Below are 19,178 nucleotides of genomic sequence, written 5' to 3'. Positions count from 1 at the left end.
GAAGATGCGCTCAAGCTTGAGCTTTGTAATTTGCCGATAATAGATGAACTGCCACTTGAGCTCTCTGCAGCAAATGCCTGAGATAATGAAGGGTTTGAGCCTTGTGATATGCCGACAGTGGAAGTGCTGCCACTTGAACTGGCAACACTTAAAGCCTGAGATAGAGAAGGATTTAAGCTTTGTGCTGTGCTGGTAGTTACACCGCTGCCACTCGAGCTGACAGCGGCTGATGGCTCCGACGAAGAGAAGCTCGAGTACATTGAGGTTTCTAGAGTTAAGGGTCCAACGGAAGCGTTGCTCGACTGCTGTCCAACTGAAGATATTCCTGGACTGATATTGGTGGAAACAAATGCACTGGACATCAATGGGCTCGTTACAAGACTAGATAATGTAGAGAGTGTTGATGTAGCATTGGCTGAGGAGCTGGAAGATGGCAATGAGCTTGAGACGCTAGGGCTTATTACTACACCAGATAACAAAGACCTCGTTGATGCGGCTGCTCCTGAGAAGCTTGCCACATTCGAACTTGACGGGAGCTGAGATGTTGAGCTGCCAGCATTTGATTTTGTCAAAGTTGAAGAAACCAAGAAACTTGATGTAGAACTGTGGGAAGCAATTGCCGTTGAACTCGAGTTGGACGTTGGGAAAAGCTAAAGAAGTGATTAGTTTACAATTCTTTGAAATAGAAATAGAGGTTTACTTCGTATACCACGATCCCACCCCCTCCTTCTCTCCGTCGAAGCCCAGTCCCACTTCCTCCACAGATATGAGCTGGGTCACCCTGGCAAGGCTGATTACAAGCCGAAGTGTCATTCACTGCATCCGAGTCGATTGCATTCGCGCAGTAGCATGCCGTTCCTTCCACTCCGGCATAGAAATAGGTCCCATTAATGCTGGAGTCACAAACTTCGACACATTGGGGAACCGTCGTAACATTGGCAGAAGAAGCGTTTATGAGAGGATATCCATCTCCAGTCAAGTCAATGTAGCAGCCTATCTCGGCGTAGATACCGAATGGCGTGCTTACTTGGTGCATAATAACAGGCGCTGATGATTGCGGTGATTGACTAGATATCGTAGATATTGCCCCAGCACTGGTTGATCTTGACAAACTACCTGTTTGTAAACTTGTTACGGACGGGAGTAATGAGTTAGAGCTACTAGATGAAGGAGAAGACCCCATTGATAAACTAGTAACTTGTGGGATTGACAAGGATGAGGGTACTGAGCCGAAGCTGCTGGAGGCAATTCCGGTCGAACCTAACAAAGACGAAGCCCAAAAAGTTGAGCCCAGCGAGCTTGAGCCTGAGCCTCCATATATTGAGCCCGGTAGGCTTGAGCTTGAGCTTGAGCGAATCCCCGGTGATCTCGAAACCACATCGGTTAACATGCTCATTGAGCTTGACGTATCTCCGGGCCATTGTGAAGTCAGAGGAGACTCCGATGGGCCATCAAGTAGGGATTTTGAAATCAACCCTTCTGAGCTCGGTGAGTTTGAGCTTGAAACTGCTCCGGCGGAGACTGAGGAACTCCAGGCGGGGCCTATTAAGCCCAATGAGCTTGAGCTTCGGCTTGTCACCTGTGAACTTGAAGAAGCCCCCATTGAGCCACCAAGTAGGGTAGTCGGAATTAGCTGTATTGAGCTTAGTGAGCTTAAGCTGGAGCTTGAGCCTACCCCTGAACCTGACTCTGGGACTCCTCCTATCGAGCTTGAAGCAAAAGCCCTTGTTACTGCGCCTGAAGGTCTTGATACATATCCGGTCCCTTGTAAAGTTGAGGGAGGCCCCGTTGTGCTAGAAGGTAGTGAATTTGAAATTATACCTGTTGAGCTCAATAAGCTTGAGCTTGAGCTGAACGCCTGCGAGCTTGAGACTGCCCTCGACGAGACCGGGAAACTCAAGCTGCGGAGAGCTACTTTTGAAGCAAAGCCCGTTGAGCTGAGAGTACTCGAATTCGGGTTGCTCACAGGCTGCGAGGTTGAAGCAAAGCCTGTGGAGCTAAGAGTACTCAAATCTAAGCTACTTACAGGTTGCGAGGTCGAAGCAAAGCCTGTGGAGCTGTAAATACTCGAACTATAGCTACTAATAGGTTGTGAAGTTAAAGCAAAGCCTGTGGAGCTAAGAGTACTCGAATCTGAGCTGCTCACAACAGGTTGTGAGGTTAAAGCAAAGCCTGTAGAGCTGTGAATACTCGAACTAGAGCTGCTCACAACAGGTTGTGAGGTTAAAGCGAAGCCTGTAGGGCTAAGAGTACTCGAATCTGAGCTGCTCACAACAGGTTGTGAGGTTAAAACAAAGCCTGGTGAGCTCAGAGCACTCGAGCTTGAGCTACTAACAGTCTGTGATGTTGACATGGATTCTATTGGACCTGTAGAGCTGCCAATAAGTTGGGACGTCAATACAACTCCAGTTGAGCTCAGAGGGTTGGGTACTTGTAGGGTTGAGACCGACAAAGACACCATATTTGAATTGCTAGAGACAACTTGAGTTGAATTGACTGAAGAGGTGGAGCCCGTGAAATCCCAATTCGAACTAAATGAGCTAGAGCTTGAAGATGGCCCCGTACTTAATACGTAAGAATTCGAGCTAGTGGACAGTGAGGGCTCTCCGCTCAATACGTCAGAGCCAGATGTTAAGCTAAAGGACGATAGCTCTATGCTTGATGCATAATAATTTGAGGTAAAGCTCGACGAATATAACTCGGTGCTTAATACCGAAGAATTAGAACTTAAGCTAGAGGAGGATGGCTTCAGGCTTGAAACGTAAAAACTGGACCTGGAGGAGAGTGGCTCTGTGCTTGAGATGTGAGAGCTTGAGCTGGAAGACGAGGGCTCTGTGCTTGAAACGTAAAAGCTTGGGCTTATACTAGAGGACAGTGGCTCTGTAGTTGAGATGTGAGAACTGGAACCGGAGAAGAGTGGCTCTGTACTTGAAACGTGAGAGCTTGAGCTGGAAGACAATGGTTTCGGGCTTAAAACACCAGAACTTAAGCTGGATGAGGGTTCTGTACTCAAAACGTAAAAGCTCGGGCTTATACTAGAGGGTAGTGGCTCTGTGCTTGAAACGTGAAAGCTTGAGCTGGAAGACGTGGGCTTCGGGCTTAAAACGCCAGAACTTAAGCTGGACGAGGGTTCTGTACTCGAAACGTAAAAGCTCGGGCTTATACTAGAAGGCGGTGGCTCTGTGCTCGAAACATAAAAGCTCGGGCTTATACTAGAGGGTAGTGGCTCTGTTGAGATATAAGAACTTGAGCTGGAGGGCAATGCTTCGGTGCTTGAAACGCCAGAATTTAAGCTAGATAAGGGTTCTGTACTCCAAACGTAAAAGCTCGGGCTCATACTAGAGGGCAGTGGCTCCGTGCTTAAGATGTGAGAACTTGAGCTAGAGGGTGACGCTTCGGTGCTTGAAACGCGAAAGCTTGAGCTAGAGGGTAATAGCTCGGTGCTTGAAATGTGAAAGCTTGAGCTAGAGGGCGATGCTTCGGTATTTGAAACGTGAAAGCTTGAGCTTGAGCTAGAGGACGATAGCTCCGTACTTGAGATATAAAAACTTGAGCTAGAGGGCAATGGTTTCGGGCTCAAAACGCCAGAACTTGAGCTAGAAGAGCTAGAGGATAAATTCTCTGTGCTTGAAACGTAAAAGCTTGAGCTAGAGGGCGACGCTTCGGTGCTTGAAACGTGAAAGCTTGAGCTAGAGCTTGAGGATAGTAGCCCTTTGCTTAATATATAAGAGCTTGAGCTAGAGATTGATAGGGGAGACGCCGTGCTTGATTTGTAAGGACCTGAGCTAGAGATTGAAGATAGTAGCTCTGTGCTTGAGACGTCTAATTTTGAGTTTAAGCTAGGTGCTGAACTAGAAAAGCTACTTGAACTTGACAAGCTCAAACCTTTATAAAGTCAGTCATTTCCTTATTAGAATCTTTCGGGGAGAGAATTGATTCTGGGAGTATATTTACTTGATATTATTTGGGGGCTTAATGTGTAAGAACTTGAGCTTGAACTGGAGGCGCTGCTGGAGCTGAAGGCGATACTGGAACTCGAGGAGCTGCTGGAACTGGAGGCGCTGCTGGAACTTGATAAGGTGCTTGAACCGGAGGAGCTGCTGGAACTTGACACGGTGCTTGAACTTGATAAGCTCAAACCTTTATAAAGTTAGTTATTTCCTAATTAGATTCGTTCGGGAAAAGAATTGGTTTTGGGAGCATATTTACTTGATGTTGTTCGGGGGCTTGATATATAGGAACTTGAGCTTGAACTTGAGGCGCTGCTCGAACTTGACAAGGTACTTGAACTTAATATTGTCGAGCCTTCTAGAAGTCAGTTACTCTGATCAGAGCACTTGGGGAAAGAAATTATTCCGGGATATTATTACTTGATGACATTGTACTCGATGTGCGCAAACTCGAACCGGAAGACGACGAGCTTGAGCTAGTAATTGGCATAGAAGAACTCGAGCTAGAAAAGGATGAGCCTAGAATATCAAGGAGTTAGTAAATTTACTTAGTGGGAAAGAAGCTATTCTGGGATATTATTACTTGTTAACGTTGTACTTGATGTGTGTAAGCTTGAGCCGGATGATGACGAGCTTGAGCTAGTGATTGGTACGGAAGAACTCAAGCTGGAAGAAGATGAGCCTAGAATATCAAGCAGTTAGTAAATTTACTTAGTGGGAAAAGCATCAGAGCATTCGAGAACAAGTTCTTCAGGGGTGACGTTACTTGAAGACGACGAAGAAGTACTTGAAGTCATAACACAAGAATAGGTCGAGGTGGCTAAAATGGTTCTTGAGAGGGTTGCAACGACGGCGGTGGGTCCGTAGATGCCAATGGCAGGCGCTATGGTGGAAGCAATGTAACGACCGCCGCATAATTGCCTCCCAGCAGCAGGAGTCGGACATTGCTCATTGCAGTAAAAAAACGGTTCCTGTATCGCGACGCTGCCGGTCCAAGCACTTCCGCACCAACAGATTCTAAACAATTAGCCCGGTAACGTGGAGAATGAGAGTTGAACTTACACAGTACGGTCCAGTCCATCCACGACGTTTATTGAAAAGAACGGGTACACGCTACAGTGTGCGGCACACAAAATGGGGGTCATGCTCTGTGGATTGCTGACCGTAATGTTAGTCCCAGCTACTGTGATGAGAGTACCAGCAGAATAACATCCGAGGTATTCAAACGAACTACCGCTCGTGGAGATAGTCCAGTCATATTGTCTTGGAGGTGTCGACCATGGGTTATAGACACCAGTAGGATTAGGATTGACAAAGACTTTCGTAGGCTTAATTGTCTGGGTATATACTGTTGAGAAACATGCCACGGGATAGGTTGCTGTTCCGATCAAAGAAGTTCCTGGAATGGGAGGCTCGTAACATCCCAAAAGATTAGGATTTCGGTACACCGCATAGTAGATACTTTTGCCACAACAATCTGATCCGACAGTGCAAGTGTTCCTGCACGGGTTTGTTAGCTCCCATATATCTGAGATATATTTCTAAATATGGCCAAATAAGACTGGCTTACGTCGCACCCGTAGTGCAGTCGGAATTGCACTGTCCAGAATCGGGAAGATACTGGTATGAGCCAGGAGCGAATTCCGTTCCGCACGCACATTTAATTGGACTAAAAGTAAGTTAGCTTTGCGACGTGGAAATAGAGAAAATGAACTTACAAGGACCCTCCCTGGTAAGTCATACCTGCGTATGGCATGTTAACACCAGCACAGAAAGTGTAACACTGACTCGGAGAGGTAAAGTTGTTAATAAAACCTAGAGGCATGAACGTGGTAGTCGAATCAGACATCATAAAACATGCTAGATATTGATACAATGTCGCTTGGGTGGAAAGGACTAAAGTACTATCACTTGCAAACGTGATATCAATCCAAATAGCAGAAGCTGTGTGGCCGGTGTAGAGGGCGCTACTGTTGTAGGTGTAAGAGAGATCAGCAGTACCCGCGTCAGCGCCTGTATAATATTGCGTATTATCACCGAATTGTCCATATGTAGAGCCGTTCTTGAGTGGACAACACGCGCTGAGTGAGTTAGGAATTAACGCCGTGACGAGAATACTGTCCTTCCAATTGGGCTTTGTGGCGAGGTTGAACACAAACCATGAGTTATATGGAATATATGGAGAGCAGGTGCAAGAGCCGTACAATATTATGGCATATTTCATCCCATGCACTCTGCAGACGATAGAGCAGTTCAAATGCGTTTCCATTGTTGTCCAGGTTGAGTTGCCATTGGTAGGAAAACCTGGAAAGGAAGTGGGCCCATAGCTGTTAAAATTAAAGGGGGGCATTAAACTGCCAGTTCCCATTGTGACGACGGTACTGTTATTTGTCAAGCCGAATGGCTGCGAGGTGGCATCGAGACCCAAGTCCATACATCCGACAAAATTCGTCATGTTATAGCTAGTGAGGTTGGCAGAAGTACCATTGCAAGTCACCAGACCGTCGCCGTATCCTGGAAGCCATCCAAAGGATCCTCCTTGGCAGTGTGCAAGCGTTGCGAAAACCCATAGTGCAAGCACACAGGATCCGAGGGCACTTCCAAAAGGCTTCATCATTATCGAGCGGCCGCTGCCGGCGGACCGTCAGGCGGAATGAATTCAAAGGATCGTATCAATAGCGAGCGCAGAGAAGTCGATTATAGGAAGTCGGAAACCGTAGAAGTCTTTTAATGGTTCCAGCAAGTGAAAAGAATCGCATCAATATCGCCAGCCGATGAAGAGAAGAAGAAAAAGGGCTTGTGTGTACTGGCAAAAACCCATAAGGCCCCTTCATCGGCAACGGGATCCAAATTACCCAATAAAACATTATACATAGCTGAGGATGCAAAATTTGTTTCGCCTTAAGGAATGGGGGTCGGTGACACGAAGGACCTCTTGTTGGCAAGGAAAAGTATAGTCAGCATGGCCCTGTCACTGTCTAGAAGAGACTTAAATTCAAAAACAATAACAAATAGACTCCTTACGCGACGCTGTGTCCATTTATCCTCGATTCCTCGAAAACCGCGGTGCAGCAACTATTTTGAGATGAGATGTCTGGATCCCCCGCAAATAGAGAAGCGCCGCTTAGTGGCAGCGCGTTCCAGAACAATGACAACGGGGAAACGTAAGCAAGGGATTTGGTAGTTGACGGAATGTGACGCATCCTGAGACACGACCGCAATTGGACCAGCAATCTTCAGTCAACTTACTCACTTCAGCCTCGCTGCTTGCACATCTTGATAACTAGACGCTTTCTGCTACTTCAAGCCCCAACTACTTAGCGTTGATTCAAGCTGCCAGCCCGCGTTTGACATGCAATGACGCGAGCCTGACGTGGATCTGAGGGCCGCGAACCAAGCCGATACAGTAGGCAGGTTTTTAGGCAGTTAAGGGATCAAAAGTTCTAAACGAGAAAACTGTGAAAAGTAATAATTGTTATTATGAGTCTACAATTTCTTAGCATGCGATTGAACATATGATTGCAGCTGTTTGTAAAGACTTCATTAATTCCTCCCGTGCTTTCATGAGACACTCACATTACATCCAACTGTACGAAATCTACCATGTAAGATCTTACGAGCAAGTCAAGGGCGTGTGTGGCCACTAGCATTTCCAGTACTTGCTGGAACCGGAGGACCACCACTATCCGAGCCTGCATTTCCTGAGATTGTGCTTCCAGCATTTGGAGGAAGAAGAGGATATGAACTTCCTTGCGTTAGGCCCGCAATACCAGCAGCACTCGGATTCCCGGCGCCATCTGCCTGCGCCCCAGGTTGAAGATCTGCCATCGTGATCGGGAAGTCATCCTCCACATTCTCCCATCCCGATATATTCTGAGCCGCATAAATCCTCTTCAATAACTGGAACTGCCCATCCTCCACCCACTCTTTCAAGCCCCTCCCGCGTCCCCACTTCTGAATACACCGCTCCGCAACCCACTCAAACACCAACCCCACGACAAAGAAGAAAATCCCAACAAAAGTAGCGACGAGAATTGCCCCAAAATCAAAATTCACATACCCGCTGGGCAGCTGCACCAGCTGATTATAACACAGACGTGCTGTATCCGTGTCCACAGGGAACTGCACATACGGCACGATCTCCGGATCTAAAGGCCCACCAGCGAATTCTAGGATTCCTTGTTGTAATTTTGCGAGCGAGACAGCGAACCAGTTCTCAACTTCAACACGCCATTGGTTGACGGGGAGATTTTTGGTTTGCAGGAGATCAGACACGGTTTGAGAGGCGAGGAGAGCGGCTCCACGGCGATTGTTGATCGAGTTGAATGTCAAGGTCATTTCCAGGCCTGAGGCTATGCGTTCTGCGGTGGCGAGTTGGGCAGGATTGTAATTCAGGGTCGTGAGGGGCCCAGGGATGTCCCGAAAATTTAGATAGGCGGTGTAGGGCGTGCAGAGATTGGTAACTGTCGGGTTGCAGAATCTGTGTTGTTCGATGCAACCCATGGCGTTGACATAGTAGGCTGGGGCGTAGAGGGTATATTCCTCGCCCTTTTACTGAGGCCCACAGCTAGCTAGCGGACAAATCCGAGAAGCGAAAAGTGATTTTCTGATTTTCTGATTTTCGCACTGGCGCCCCGCACACCCCCCCCCCCTCCTCCCCAAGGCAGAATTCCTAATTAGGGGTATAGCACCCACACGTGACTTTCGGCTTAGATAACACAATAATAGTAAGGCTACTTGCTTGTCTAATTAACGAAGTGAGAGCCCATACTACCGCGTGAAATCGTGCCAAAATTGGGCCGGGTAGTATAATATAAAATTGAGTATTTATTATAAATTACTATGGTCAGGTAACCACAGGCTATAAGCCCTTCTAGGATAACGCTATTAACAGAATCTAATAACTTCCTTAATATTCCCGAGGTTAGAAATAAGAAAATTAAACTATTAAAATAACTAAGAAGCTAGCTAATTACTTTTTTTTGGTAATTAATTAATAAAATTATATAGGGGTAATATTACTCGAGTTTTTTAGTACTTATATTACTAGAAAGTATATTATAATAGTAAAGCATACCCTGAACTTAATCCCTATTAAAATAACTTAGTGAATTTTATTAAAATAATACTATGACTTTTAATAAATCTATTACTATATTACAAAGCTATTACTAAATAGGCTTATATAAATATTAATTAAGAAGAAATTACGAATAGATTAAAAGATTTATATAGAATCTTAGTTAATCCGTATATAGTCTAATAGTAACTATAAGAATAAAACGTCCAAATATATACTTAAATAATAGATATGCCTTTTCTTTATATATAGATTATAATCCTATATTATCTAGGAGATATAGATAAGGAAATACTTGAGAATCTTAAGGATTACGGTTATATAGCTTTAATTACTAGAGTTATTCGTATATATAAGAAGCTTGGTCTTATTTGCCATATAACTATAATAAATAGGCAAGCAGCGGACGAGTAACTATTTATAATACTATAGAGTAAGCTAAATAATAGGCGGGTTATAGGTTATGGACGGCGGTATTTATATATATACTTCTATTAATAAGGTTTACTAGTAATCCGGTTAGTCTTTTTATACTTTACTATTTTGCCCTAGCTTGGAAAGTTAGGGCCTTATTTACTAATGTATTTTATTATTTATAAAGAGAGCTTATATATAATATTATAATTCCTGGATCCCGAGGTAATTATATTATAAATATAATAAATATAGTTTAAGAAAGGAAAATATATTATACCTGGACCGGACTAGATTTAGTTAATTAATAAATATAATAAGCTATTACTATTTAGGATTAAGATATATGCTTGTATTAATACTTATTTATATAATATTATCTGAATATATATCGAAATCTCTAATTAGACTACCTATTTAGTTATATAATAGTATCTTTAGATTTATACTTAAATAGGCTACTACCCTTACTTCTTTAGGGCTAATCGAGGCTCTAAACTCCCTTTTATTACTAAAGCACACTTCGTATTCTTGCGGATAGCTAATCCGTTAGTTATATATATAGAGAACTGTTTTATTTCTGGGAAAAGTACCGAGAATTAGTAGGTTAAATCCTAGTAATAAGAGCTTTAGAAGAGCTAGCTATACCGGTAGTATATAAGTAATTCCGTTTCCCTATATTTGCCCCTTATTCTTTCTATTATTAGAAGGAAATATTAGGTACTAATAATTATACTGCTTTTTATTAAGGCTATTAGGTCTAGTATTATAGTACCGGATTATATAACTAATTCCGATTAGTATATATAAAACTACTTTTAGGAACTGGCTTATACCGGGAATTATAATTACTAATATCTATAGGACTGGATTACTTTACTAGTACTTTATATATAGCGGATCCAAAACGAGGTATATAGGTTTATGGACTTGTAGAATATCTATAGAATTAGAAAAAACAGATCTAGGCCTAATATAGTAGCCGGCAAGCTATTTAGACTATATATGAGGCTCCTAGGCAAGGTATAGTACTAGGGTCGCCCTATAGATATAGAGCTTTATAATATAATCCTTAATAATTACTTAGTTTAGGGTAAGTAATATAACCTTATATAGCTCTATATGAATAGTTTACTTATATACTAATATAGATATTAACGAGTTTCTATTAAGAGAAATACTAGAGTAATACTATTAGAAGCTCATATCTTATAGTATAAATATAGCCGATATTTATATAGGAAATACTAATAGAAATAGTAACCGACTATATATTTAAGCTTATTACTAGCTCCAATATATAGTCCGGGTATATATAGCCTTAGGGTAGCTACTAATATTAGGAGAGTCCGAGAAGCTAACTAGTAGATATAATATTACTATTATATGGAATAGAATTCTTAAGTAAGTTATCCTAATAAATATAAAGTATATAAATAATATATAGGCTAGAAAAATACCCGTATAGTTCCTAATAGTTTAGGATTTTACCCAGAAATGGCCCTTTATTAGTAATACTCCTAATAATATAGGGTAGTTAAATAAGCTAGTTATGAAGTAATTAGGTATATTAAGATAGGTATTATTTATTATTAAATATATTATTTTTGAAACCCTTTTCTTATTTTTAAAAATAATACTAATAGAATTATTAAGTTTATTTACTATATAAATATTTTATATTCTTAAATTCTTATTTCTCAAAATAGTACTACTATTTCTTAAAACCTGCCCTAATACTATATATTCTATAGCTAAATACTAGTATAATAATATCTAATATTACGAGTTCTATTAATTTACTAATAATGAATATAATATAGAGGCCGTTATTTTACTTGCCTAGAGTAGTAATACTAGTAAACTTGAACCTTATAGCTCTGGAATTCTGTCCGTATCTGCCTCTCTCTTTATACCTGAAATACTTTAGATCCCTAGCTTTTCTTAGTATCCTTATCCCGTATCTTTTTTTCTAGAAATATCTATTATACTTATTCCTCTAGTTATTATTACTATATAGCTGCTAGGTACTAGTTCTACTTCACTCTAGGCTTCTCCTACTCTAATGGCCCCATAACTATTTCCTTTTATATTTCCTTTTACTATGAGCTATATTACTTGACCTAATTACTTTTCTAATAGTACTTATACTATTATATAAGCTTAATAGGCTATAAATGCGAGAGTTACTTAGGCCGCTACCTAGGCCATAGCTTCTTATACCGGTAATAGGTTACCTGGAGCCCTTTAAGGTCTTATAAATTAAAATGTGGCCGGATCTAGTCTTATAAAATTATAAACTATAGTTTTATAGCTAGTTCTCCGTAAGTAGATATTTAATAATATAAAGAATTAGAGAGCTAAGTAAAGAACTATCTAACTTTCTAAAGAAGTCGGTAGTAAGTTTTCTTCTATTTCTTTTACTAGATTCTCTATATAAATTCTAATAAATGTTTTTTAATAGGTGGCTTTTAATTTGAAATAAATAATTAAGTCTTTTTTATTCTTTCTAATATAGTTTCTTAGTAGCTACTTCCTTATTTCTCTCTCCGTATTAGCGGACCTACCCGCTATTATTAATTTATTAATAATATGAATAAACTAGTATTCTATACTAGTCCTAATAATAAAAGAGCCCAGGAACTTATGGTCTTGCTAGGTTTTATTTAAACTATTTTTAATCTTTCCTACTATAGTATATATCTAGGCCCTAAGAATATCTAGATAATTTTCCTTATTTTATACTAGGATAAGACTTTATATGAAAATATCTATCTTAAAATTACTCGTAAAGAGCTAGAAAATACTTAGAAGAAGACTCTATATAAAGATCTCTATCTTAAAGTTATTTGTAAAGAGCTAGAAAATACTTAGAAGATATAGTAACTTAAAGAGATTAAATAATAGACTAAAGAGGCCCAGAGAGCCCAGGAAAGTATTACCTACTAGTATAGGCGTGAGACTTTAAGAATAAGAAAAGATCTAATAAACTAGTAAGTAAATAAAGGTATATATATAATTCTCTTTTTTAATTCTGGCTTTTACTTTTTATTTTTTCTATAGATTCTTTTTTGTTTTTAGGTTTAATTAACTTATATATACCAGGATTCTTCTTTATTTGCTAATCTCTAGAAGCCGTAAAATAATACGGAAAGTACTACTAAAAGTATTACTAAAGCTAATTCTAATAGTAATAATAATAATAATAATAATAGGCTATTAGATCTTCTTTTAATTTTACTATTTTCTTCTTTAGTAAAAAGAACTATAATTAATCTCATAAACCATATAAGTATTACTCTATAATAATAGGTATATTAAAGATATAAATATATTATTTCTTTTCCTTATTAGATATAAAGAATTAACGGGTATAATATCTTTAGCTTTGCGAGTAAAACCCAAGGTACTCGGGCTACTACTAGTATTTTGCCTATTACTCCGGACGGAAATCTAACTATTATTATTAAATTCCCTAGGCTAATTAATTTTATTTCTCCTGAGTAAACCCATTATATAAGGTCTAATAAATTATATATAAATATCTGCCGAGGTTAAGATAATTAAGAAAAAATGAGCCTAATATCTAATATGCTTTTTCCTATATTTTATAATTAGCTTAGTACTATTTTAGGTCTTATTTCCTTACGAATATATATATACTTGGAATTTATAATTAATACTTTAAAATAATACTCTTTAATTAGTTCTTATATAATTTAAAAGTTAGGTTACTAAATTTAATATTTTTATAATACTTAAATCTACCCAAGTTTATAAAGTCTTATAATTATTAGGGCCTTTATAATTCTTTGCCTTTTAAATTTAATACCTAAATAATATTATATACTTTACCTTTAGTATAAAGAAGGCTCCTAAAAATCTAGGGTTATAAAGAGATTTTTATATTAAGGATATATTAAGGATATATTATATTATAATAATGAAATTATAGGTATTTATATATGAATATATAATATATTAGACTAGCTATACTAAAAACCATACTATATCTATATATAAAGTTACTAATTGCTTTATATTAATACCGGACCTGCGTGGTCACGTGACTCTATATAATTAGCTAGCTATAGAAAAGCCCCAAAGCTCAAAACTTATAAAGAGTCTCAAGGGCTTTAGGGCTTCCGGACTATTACTAGTACCTAATACTTTTTAGGAAAAGAGTATAATATATTTCATAATAGGTAACCTATTATAGATTACTTAACCTTTAAGTTAAGTAGGAAATCTGAGGGCCGGGCTCGTAATTCAAGTTTTATTAAGGTTATTAAAGTCTTTACTAGCTAGTATTATAGATTTAATAAAAATATTACGGGAATCCTATAGGTTTTATCCTAATTTATCTAGAAAATGCATATAATATATTTCCTTATTTATTCTAATATTTATATATAATTCCTAAGAGCTAAACTATTACCTAAGAAAGAAGTAAGAAGGCTAGACTAATACCTTTAAAAACCAAGGCCTTAATAAGTCTATCTAGAAAAGCTTACTAATTCTTCTAAAAATAACTTAAGAAAAGTTTGAGTTTATTATATATTATAACTCGTATAACTAGGGACAGGGACTACTTTAATAGGCCAGAAAGAGTTTCTTATATGGCTTACTCATATAACTAGGGATAGGGACTTGAGTTTATTATATAGAATTACCTATATATAAAAACTTCTGCTATAAACTCCTTATTTGGATTAATTAGTTAAACCTATTTTTAATATTAAGTCTTTATTAAGATAACTTCCTGTTTCTAGAGGCTTTAGATAAAATAGCTAATAAGTTTCTTAGCTATTAGCCAAGACTTATTAGCTAGAAAATTTATAAGTAGTAAATAAGATTATAAAATAGAACTTCCCTAACTATAATACTAAGACGTTTTACTATAGTATAAAGTAATTAGATATAGAAGCCCTATTAAATATAATATATCTTAAACTATAAGTTTATAAGATAAGTATAGGGAGTCTTAGTACTTAACTAATACTATAGTCTAGCCTAAAGGCGCCTATTATCCTTTATACCTAATTTAATAGAAATAAGAAGTACCTATACTTTAACTCGAGAAATAATTAGAACTTTTATATAGACTTAGGATAGCGGTTTACTTTATAGAGAAAGAATAAACCAGAAATACCCATACTATATTAATCTTTAGGAGGAGTTATAGTAAATACTATAATTCCTGGAATACTCTTAAAAAAGCTTTTCCGAACTAAAATAGGCTGGTTTATAATCCTAAAAGATTTATAAAAGTCTTATATACCCGAGAGTATGAGCGCTTAAGATAAATACTATTTGAGTCCTAACCTATAATAAAAGGAAAGTAAAATATATAAAATAAAATATATAAAGTAAAAATAAAACAAAATATTCAGATATTTAATAAATAGAAAGCCTAACTATGGGTTATAAGAACTAGTACTAACTAGGTATATATACGGTAATATTAAAGGAGAGATAAGGTAAGGGGAACTAAAAAGTAAGTTAGTATATATTCCGTAAAAGCAAATAGAGAGATATCTAAATAGCCTAAAGGCGAGAAGTATATATTAAAGAAGTCGAGATTAGAGGAAAAAGGGCTATTTTCTATAAGAATAAGTTAGTATATATTCTAAGATAAAGAATAGGAATATTTAGTAGCGGCCCAAAGGCTTTTATAAGTATTAAAGGAAAGAAGAAGGTATTAAAGTTCGGAGAAATCTAAATAGGAATTAGCTTCTTTTTTAGAAATTTGAGAGAGAGTACTCCTAAAGGGCCCAAAGGCATAAGAGATATTAGAAAAAAAGAAAAGAAGATATCGGAGAAAGAGAGGAGAAATCTAAAATTTAGCTTTCTAAGAAGCAAGTGGGTTAAAGACTTATAGTATGAGAGTTCTGGATAAAAGTAACCCGGAAGTAGTAATTAGATACTAGCTTTTGGTATTATTAGTAGAAGTATTAAAGAAGGAGGGGTTTGGAGGAGGGGTTTAGAGGGGTTTGGAGAAGGAAAGGAAGGTTATAAGATAGTTAGATACTAGCTCTTGGTATTAATAGAAGAAGTATTAAAGGAGGAGGGGTTCGGAAGAGGAATTTGAAAAAGAAGTAAGGAGGAGGGATAAGGAGGGGTAAGGAGGAGAAGAGAAAGGTTATAAGATAGTTAGATACTAGCTTTTAGTATTAATAGAAGTATTAATAAAGGTATTAATAAAGGTATTAATAAAGGTATTAATAAAGGTATTAATAGAGAAGATATTAGTAGAGGGCAGAAGCTCTTAGTATTAATAGCAAAATCGAAAAAATATAGAAGAAAAATAGAGGTTTTGGAGCAAAAATAAAATAAAGTTATAGTTTTATAGAAAATAAAGTTACTAGTACGGGATAGTTATGTTATTATATAATTCTATATTTACTTTTGCTATTTATTAAAAATATATATTTTTTAGAAGAAAGTATTACTTAGAATTCTTGAGCCTCTCTAATTTAATAATTATATATTCGAAAAATAAGAAATAAATATAATTATATATACTAGAATAAGGGAATTCTTCTTATCCAAAAATTATAATTATAGTATTACTAAATATAAAAATATAGAAGTTTATATAATAAGCTATATATAGAGATTTGAGGAGATTTAAATTACCTTGAATTATTTATAATTAGTAAAGTAAATTAGCTAACTATATGAGTCAAGTATAGTTTAATTATTATTAGTATGCCTTAGCTTTTGCGAGTTAGTAAAAGAAAGAATATTTATATTTTTATCTTTATAACTATAATACCTAAAATTATAATTTTTTTAATATTTAAATATATATCTTTATGCCCTAAAAGTAAATAATAAAGATATAGCCATACTAGCTTTAACCTTAGCCTTAATCTTAACCTTAATTTCCTTCCGAAAATAACTTTAATTCTAATATATAATACTATTATTAAAGCTCTCTTTTATTAAAGATATATTAAATATGGCTTTAGGTAGCGGCTCTAGTAAAGGCAAAAGTAGTAGAAAAGATAATAAAGCTATAAATAAATAGAAAGATAATATTTATAATATATTTTCTAATAATCCAGACTTAGTTTATAATATTCTCTCCTATTAATATGTTTAACTAATAAACTCCTCTATTTCTTGACCTCCTTTTTATATATAACCTTTTTCTTTTCCTTTATAATAATACTTTAATCTCCTTATACTACCCGATAATACTACTAAAGTAGTAAAGTAAATTAATAATAAGGCTAAAGTTAGAGAGATAAAGCTATACTAGGGTAAGAAGCTAAAGGAATTAGAGAAAGGCAAGGTAAATCTGGAGGCAAGCTTAGTATATACTTGCGGAACCGAATTCTCTTAAGCTTATACTACTTATAATAATAAGAAGAGACCGAGGGGCCTTTTTAAATACTATATAGTTATGGAAGGCGAATTTAATAGCACTTATATAAATTATAAATATAATAATAATAGTAAAGTCTATACTTTCTATTAACTTAATACTAATCCTACCAAGTCTGGAAAGCCTCGCTCTATATCTGCAAAACCCTTTATACTAAAGCCTCGACTGCCTATAAGATATAGAAAGTGAGCATAAAGATAGATATAAGATCAGAAGGCAATAGGAAAGGAGGTTATAGTAGAGGAGGGTGAGGATACTAGAGAAAAAGGAAATAAAGGAGATATAGATAATTCGAGTAATATAGATAGTACGGAGGATATAGAGAGTAAGGGAGATAGAGATATGCCTCGTAATCTATGGGATTTGCCTTACGGACCACGCAAGCTAAGGGGGGGTTAGGAGTAGTCGAGAATAAGGCGTATATGCTATACTTTTTTTTTTTTGAGGTGTGGGGGGGGGGGGGGGGGTGGGCGCGAAAATCAGAAAATCAGAAAATCAGAAAATCACTTTTCGCTTCTCGGATTTGTCCGCTAGCCCGCTAATGGCCTCAGTACCTTTACCGGAATTGTGTAATTTGCGCCGGTGAGGAAGAAGGGATCGTCGACACTGGCATTATAGGATATGGAATTAGGTGTAAGGAAAAGAATTGATATATCGGCGTCCGTTCGATTTGCGAATGTTGCGTTGATGGCCCAAGCATTTTCTGTCCCGGATGGGCCAGGGTTGAAAATTACACCTCTGGTCTCTGTTAGTCTGGGAAAGGGAATCATGTTTTTACTCAAGGACTCACTGAATATCATACGGGAAATTGTCTAAAGGTGTCCACTCTGAGTATTCGAAAGTGTACGAGAAATTCGTATTCAGGATTGGTCCATAGTAAAACTGCTGTAGCCTTGTATCTGTGGGCCAGTAGTAAGCCTCGTCCGTTTCATTGGCGTTAACAATCCGTGCGAACTTGGTTGAGTGTATCGGTGAGCAAGTGTTGATCTTCTGATACGTAACTCGATTCTCCCGGGGTGCATTGATGCCAAGGTCGGTATGCGAATCGATAGGTCCAGTGTCCAGTTGATATGGAATTGAATTCACGTTGATACAAATGTCCGAAGTAGCGAAAGGACATGTTGTATCCGACTTAGTGTATGAGACTGCCTGCTTTGCATACACATTACACGCCCCTGATGATCCAGATCCATAGCATTGAGTGACGTATGTTTCTGCTTGGATTGTTTCAATAAGTCCACTTCGTCGAAAGGATATCTCAGCACCTGGTCCTTCAAGGAAATTATAGCCACAAACTCCGCTTCGTATTAGACCAACGGTCGGAGGTGTCGTCTGCCAGATGTAAAAGGACACTATGGCTGTTACTTGCCATGCGCACCAGAAGAGGACCGCAGTCAAAAATAATGGTCCTGTTCTCCAGAATGCTTTCCAAACTCCATGTTTCCACCACGTCTTGAACAAGCTATACGAATCTGAGACCGTACCAAGATCCCCACTACTATTACGGAGAAGGACTTGCTTCTGTCGATAATAGAAAGGGTGAAATGGTTGAGTTCTTGTTCCTCTCAGAGTAGAATATTGGAACCACGGGTATTGGATGAGGACCCAACTTAAGGGCCCGACGAGTGAGATCCAAAGTGGTATTGCGGCTTGCAGCGCACCGGCAGCTGCCCCATTCAGTGTTAGGATGAGCTTGTTGCTACTGTATTCCTTCCAAATATGGCCAGTATAAATCGTGTAATTTGAAGACATACTGAGAGTGTCAATACTGTAGTGCGAGATCGCGAGGCTTCAATCGAGGGCCAGAAAAATCGCAAACGAGTGGCGAAGTTGTTCTAAAGCCACGGGAAGAATTACAGTGGATCTCGTGGAGGGTTTAGCGAGAGATAGCATGCGTTTTAGTTTTGAATCTTGGCTGGTTGAAGCATGGGATGGGATGCGTTGAGCATACTGCGAGTGCAAATGCTCGCTATAAAGTGGAACTCTCCACGGATATAGATGCGGATAGGAGCTGAAGATTTGGAAAGCTGAGTCCATAGTCTGAGAGAAGACAGCCACATGACCGAGATAGGCATCGAAAGTTGCATATCTTTATCAATTCAATACACGTGCCTGTTTCGTGGCTTGCCAATACATATTGGGGGGTGGTTTTGGTGTGTTACACAAAGGAATAAGAAAACCGAGATCTGATGAACCATCCAAATATGATATGCTGTGAGGATCTCCCTTTTCATCTACTTGGATTATCTATCCTCATAACTTATCATCTGAGCTACTCAACTCGAAAATTTAAGATGCATTACTCCCAGAGACTCGCCATGATAGTGTCCTTGTCACTTTC

At 37.9% G+C, this 19,178-nt stretch overlaps 4 protein-coding genes across 4 annotated transcripts; 1 reads left to right on the top strand and 3 right to left on the bottom strand.

The window, feature by feature from the left end:
• Nucleotides 1-766: 766 nt before the first annotated feature.
• K444DRAFT_716508 (uncharacterized protein) lies at nt 767-2,063 on the top strand (the record flags this gene model as incomplete). The annotated part of the gene is made up of 2 exons (XM_024888386.1): nt 767-1,019; nt 1,081-2,063. The coding sequence occupies 2 exons, from the start codon at nt 767-769 to the stop codon at nt 2,061-2,063; spliced, it is 1,236 nt and encodes a 411-aa protein (XP_024740328.1).
• A 1,689-nt stretch (nt 2,064-3,752) lies between these two features.
• Nucleotides 3,753-7,014, bottom strand: K444DRAFT_661417 (uncharacterized protein; the record flags this gene model as incomplete). The annotated part of the gene is made up of 10 exons (XM_024886582.1): nt 6,975-7,014; nt 5,669-6,884; nt 5,521-5,619; nt 5,013-5,450; nt 4,717-4,967; nt 4,534-4,632; nt 4,371-4,469; nt 4,210-4,305; nt 3,955-4,140; nt 3,753-3,885 (listed from the first exon to the last, which is right to left on the bottom strand). Coding segments are annotated over exons 2-10 (2,298 nt in total), but the record flags the coding sequence as incomplete, so codon positions are not given.
• Nucleotides 7,015-7,439: 425 nt separating this feature from the next.
• On the bottom strand, nt 7,440-8,509 carry K444DRAFT_610278 (uncharacterized protein). Its single transcript, XM_024879718.1, has one exon. The coding sequence runs from the start codon at nt 8,451-8,453 to the stop codon at nt 7,575-7,577; it is 879 nt and encodes a 292-aa protein (XP_024740326.1). The 5' UTR covers nt 8,454-8,509; the 3' UTR covers nt 7,440-7,574.
• Nucleotides 8,510-17,623: 9,114 nt separating this feature from the next.
• On the bottom strand, nt 17,624-18,589 carry K444DRAFT_627134 (uncharacterized protein; the record flags this gene model as incomplete). The annotated part of the gene is made up of 1 exon (XM_024882764.1): nt 17,624-18,589. The coding sequence occupies one exon, from the start codon at nt 18,587-18,589 to the stop codon at nt 17,624-17,626; it is 966 nt and encodes a 321-aa protein (XP_024740325.1).
• Between the last annotated feature and the right edge of the window lie 589 nt (nt 18,590-19,178).

Source organism: Hyaloscypha bicolor (assembly GCF_002865645.1).
Source record: "Hyaloscypha bicolor E unplaced genomic scaffold K444scaffold_52, whole genome shotgun sequence".
In the NCBI taxonomy this organism is placed as follows: Eukaryota; Fungi; Ascomycota; class Leotiomycetes; order Helotiales; family Hyaloscyphaceae; genus Hyaloscypha; species Hyaloscypha bicolor.
Note: the sequence above shows the minus strand (reverse complement) of the source record. Positions and strands in the feature narration are given on the sequence as shown.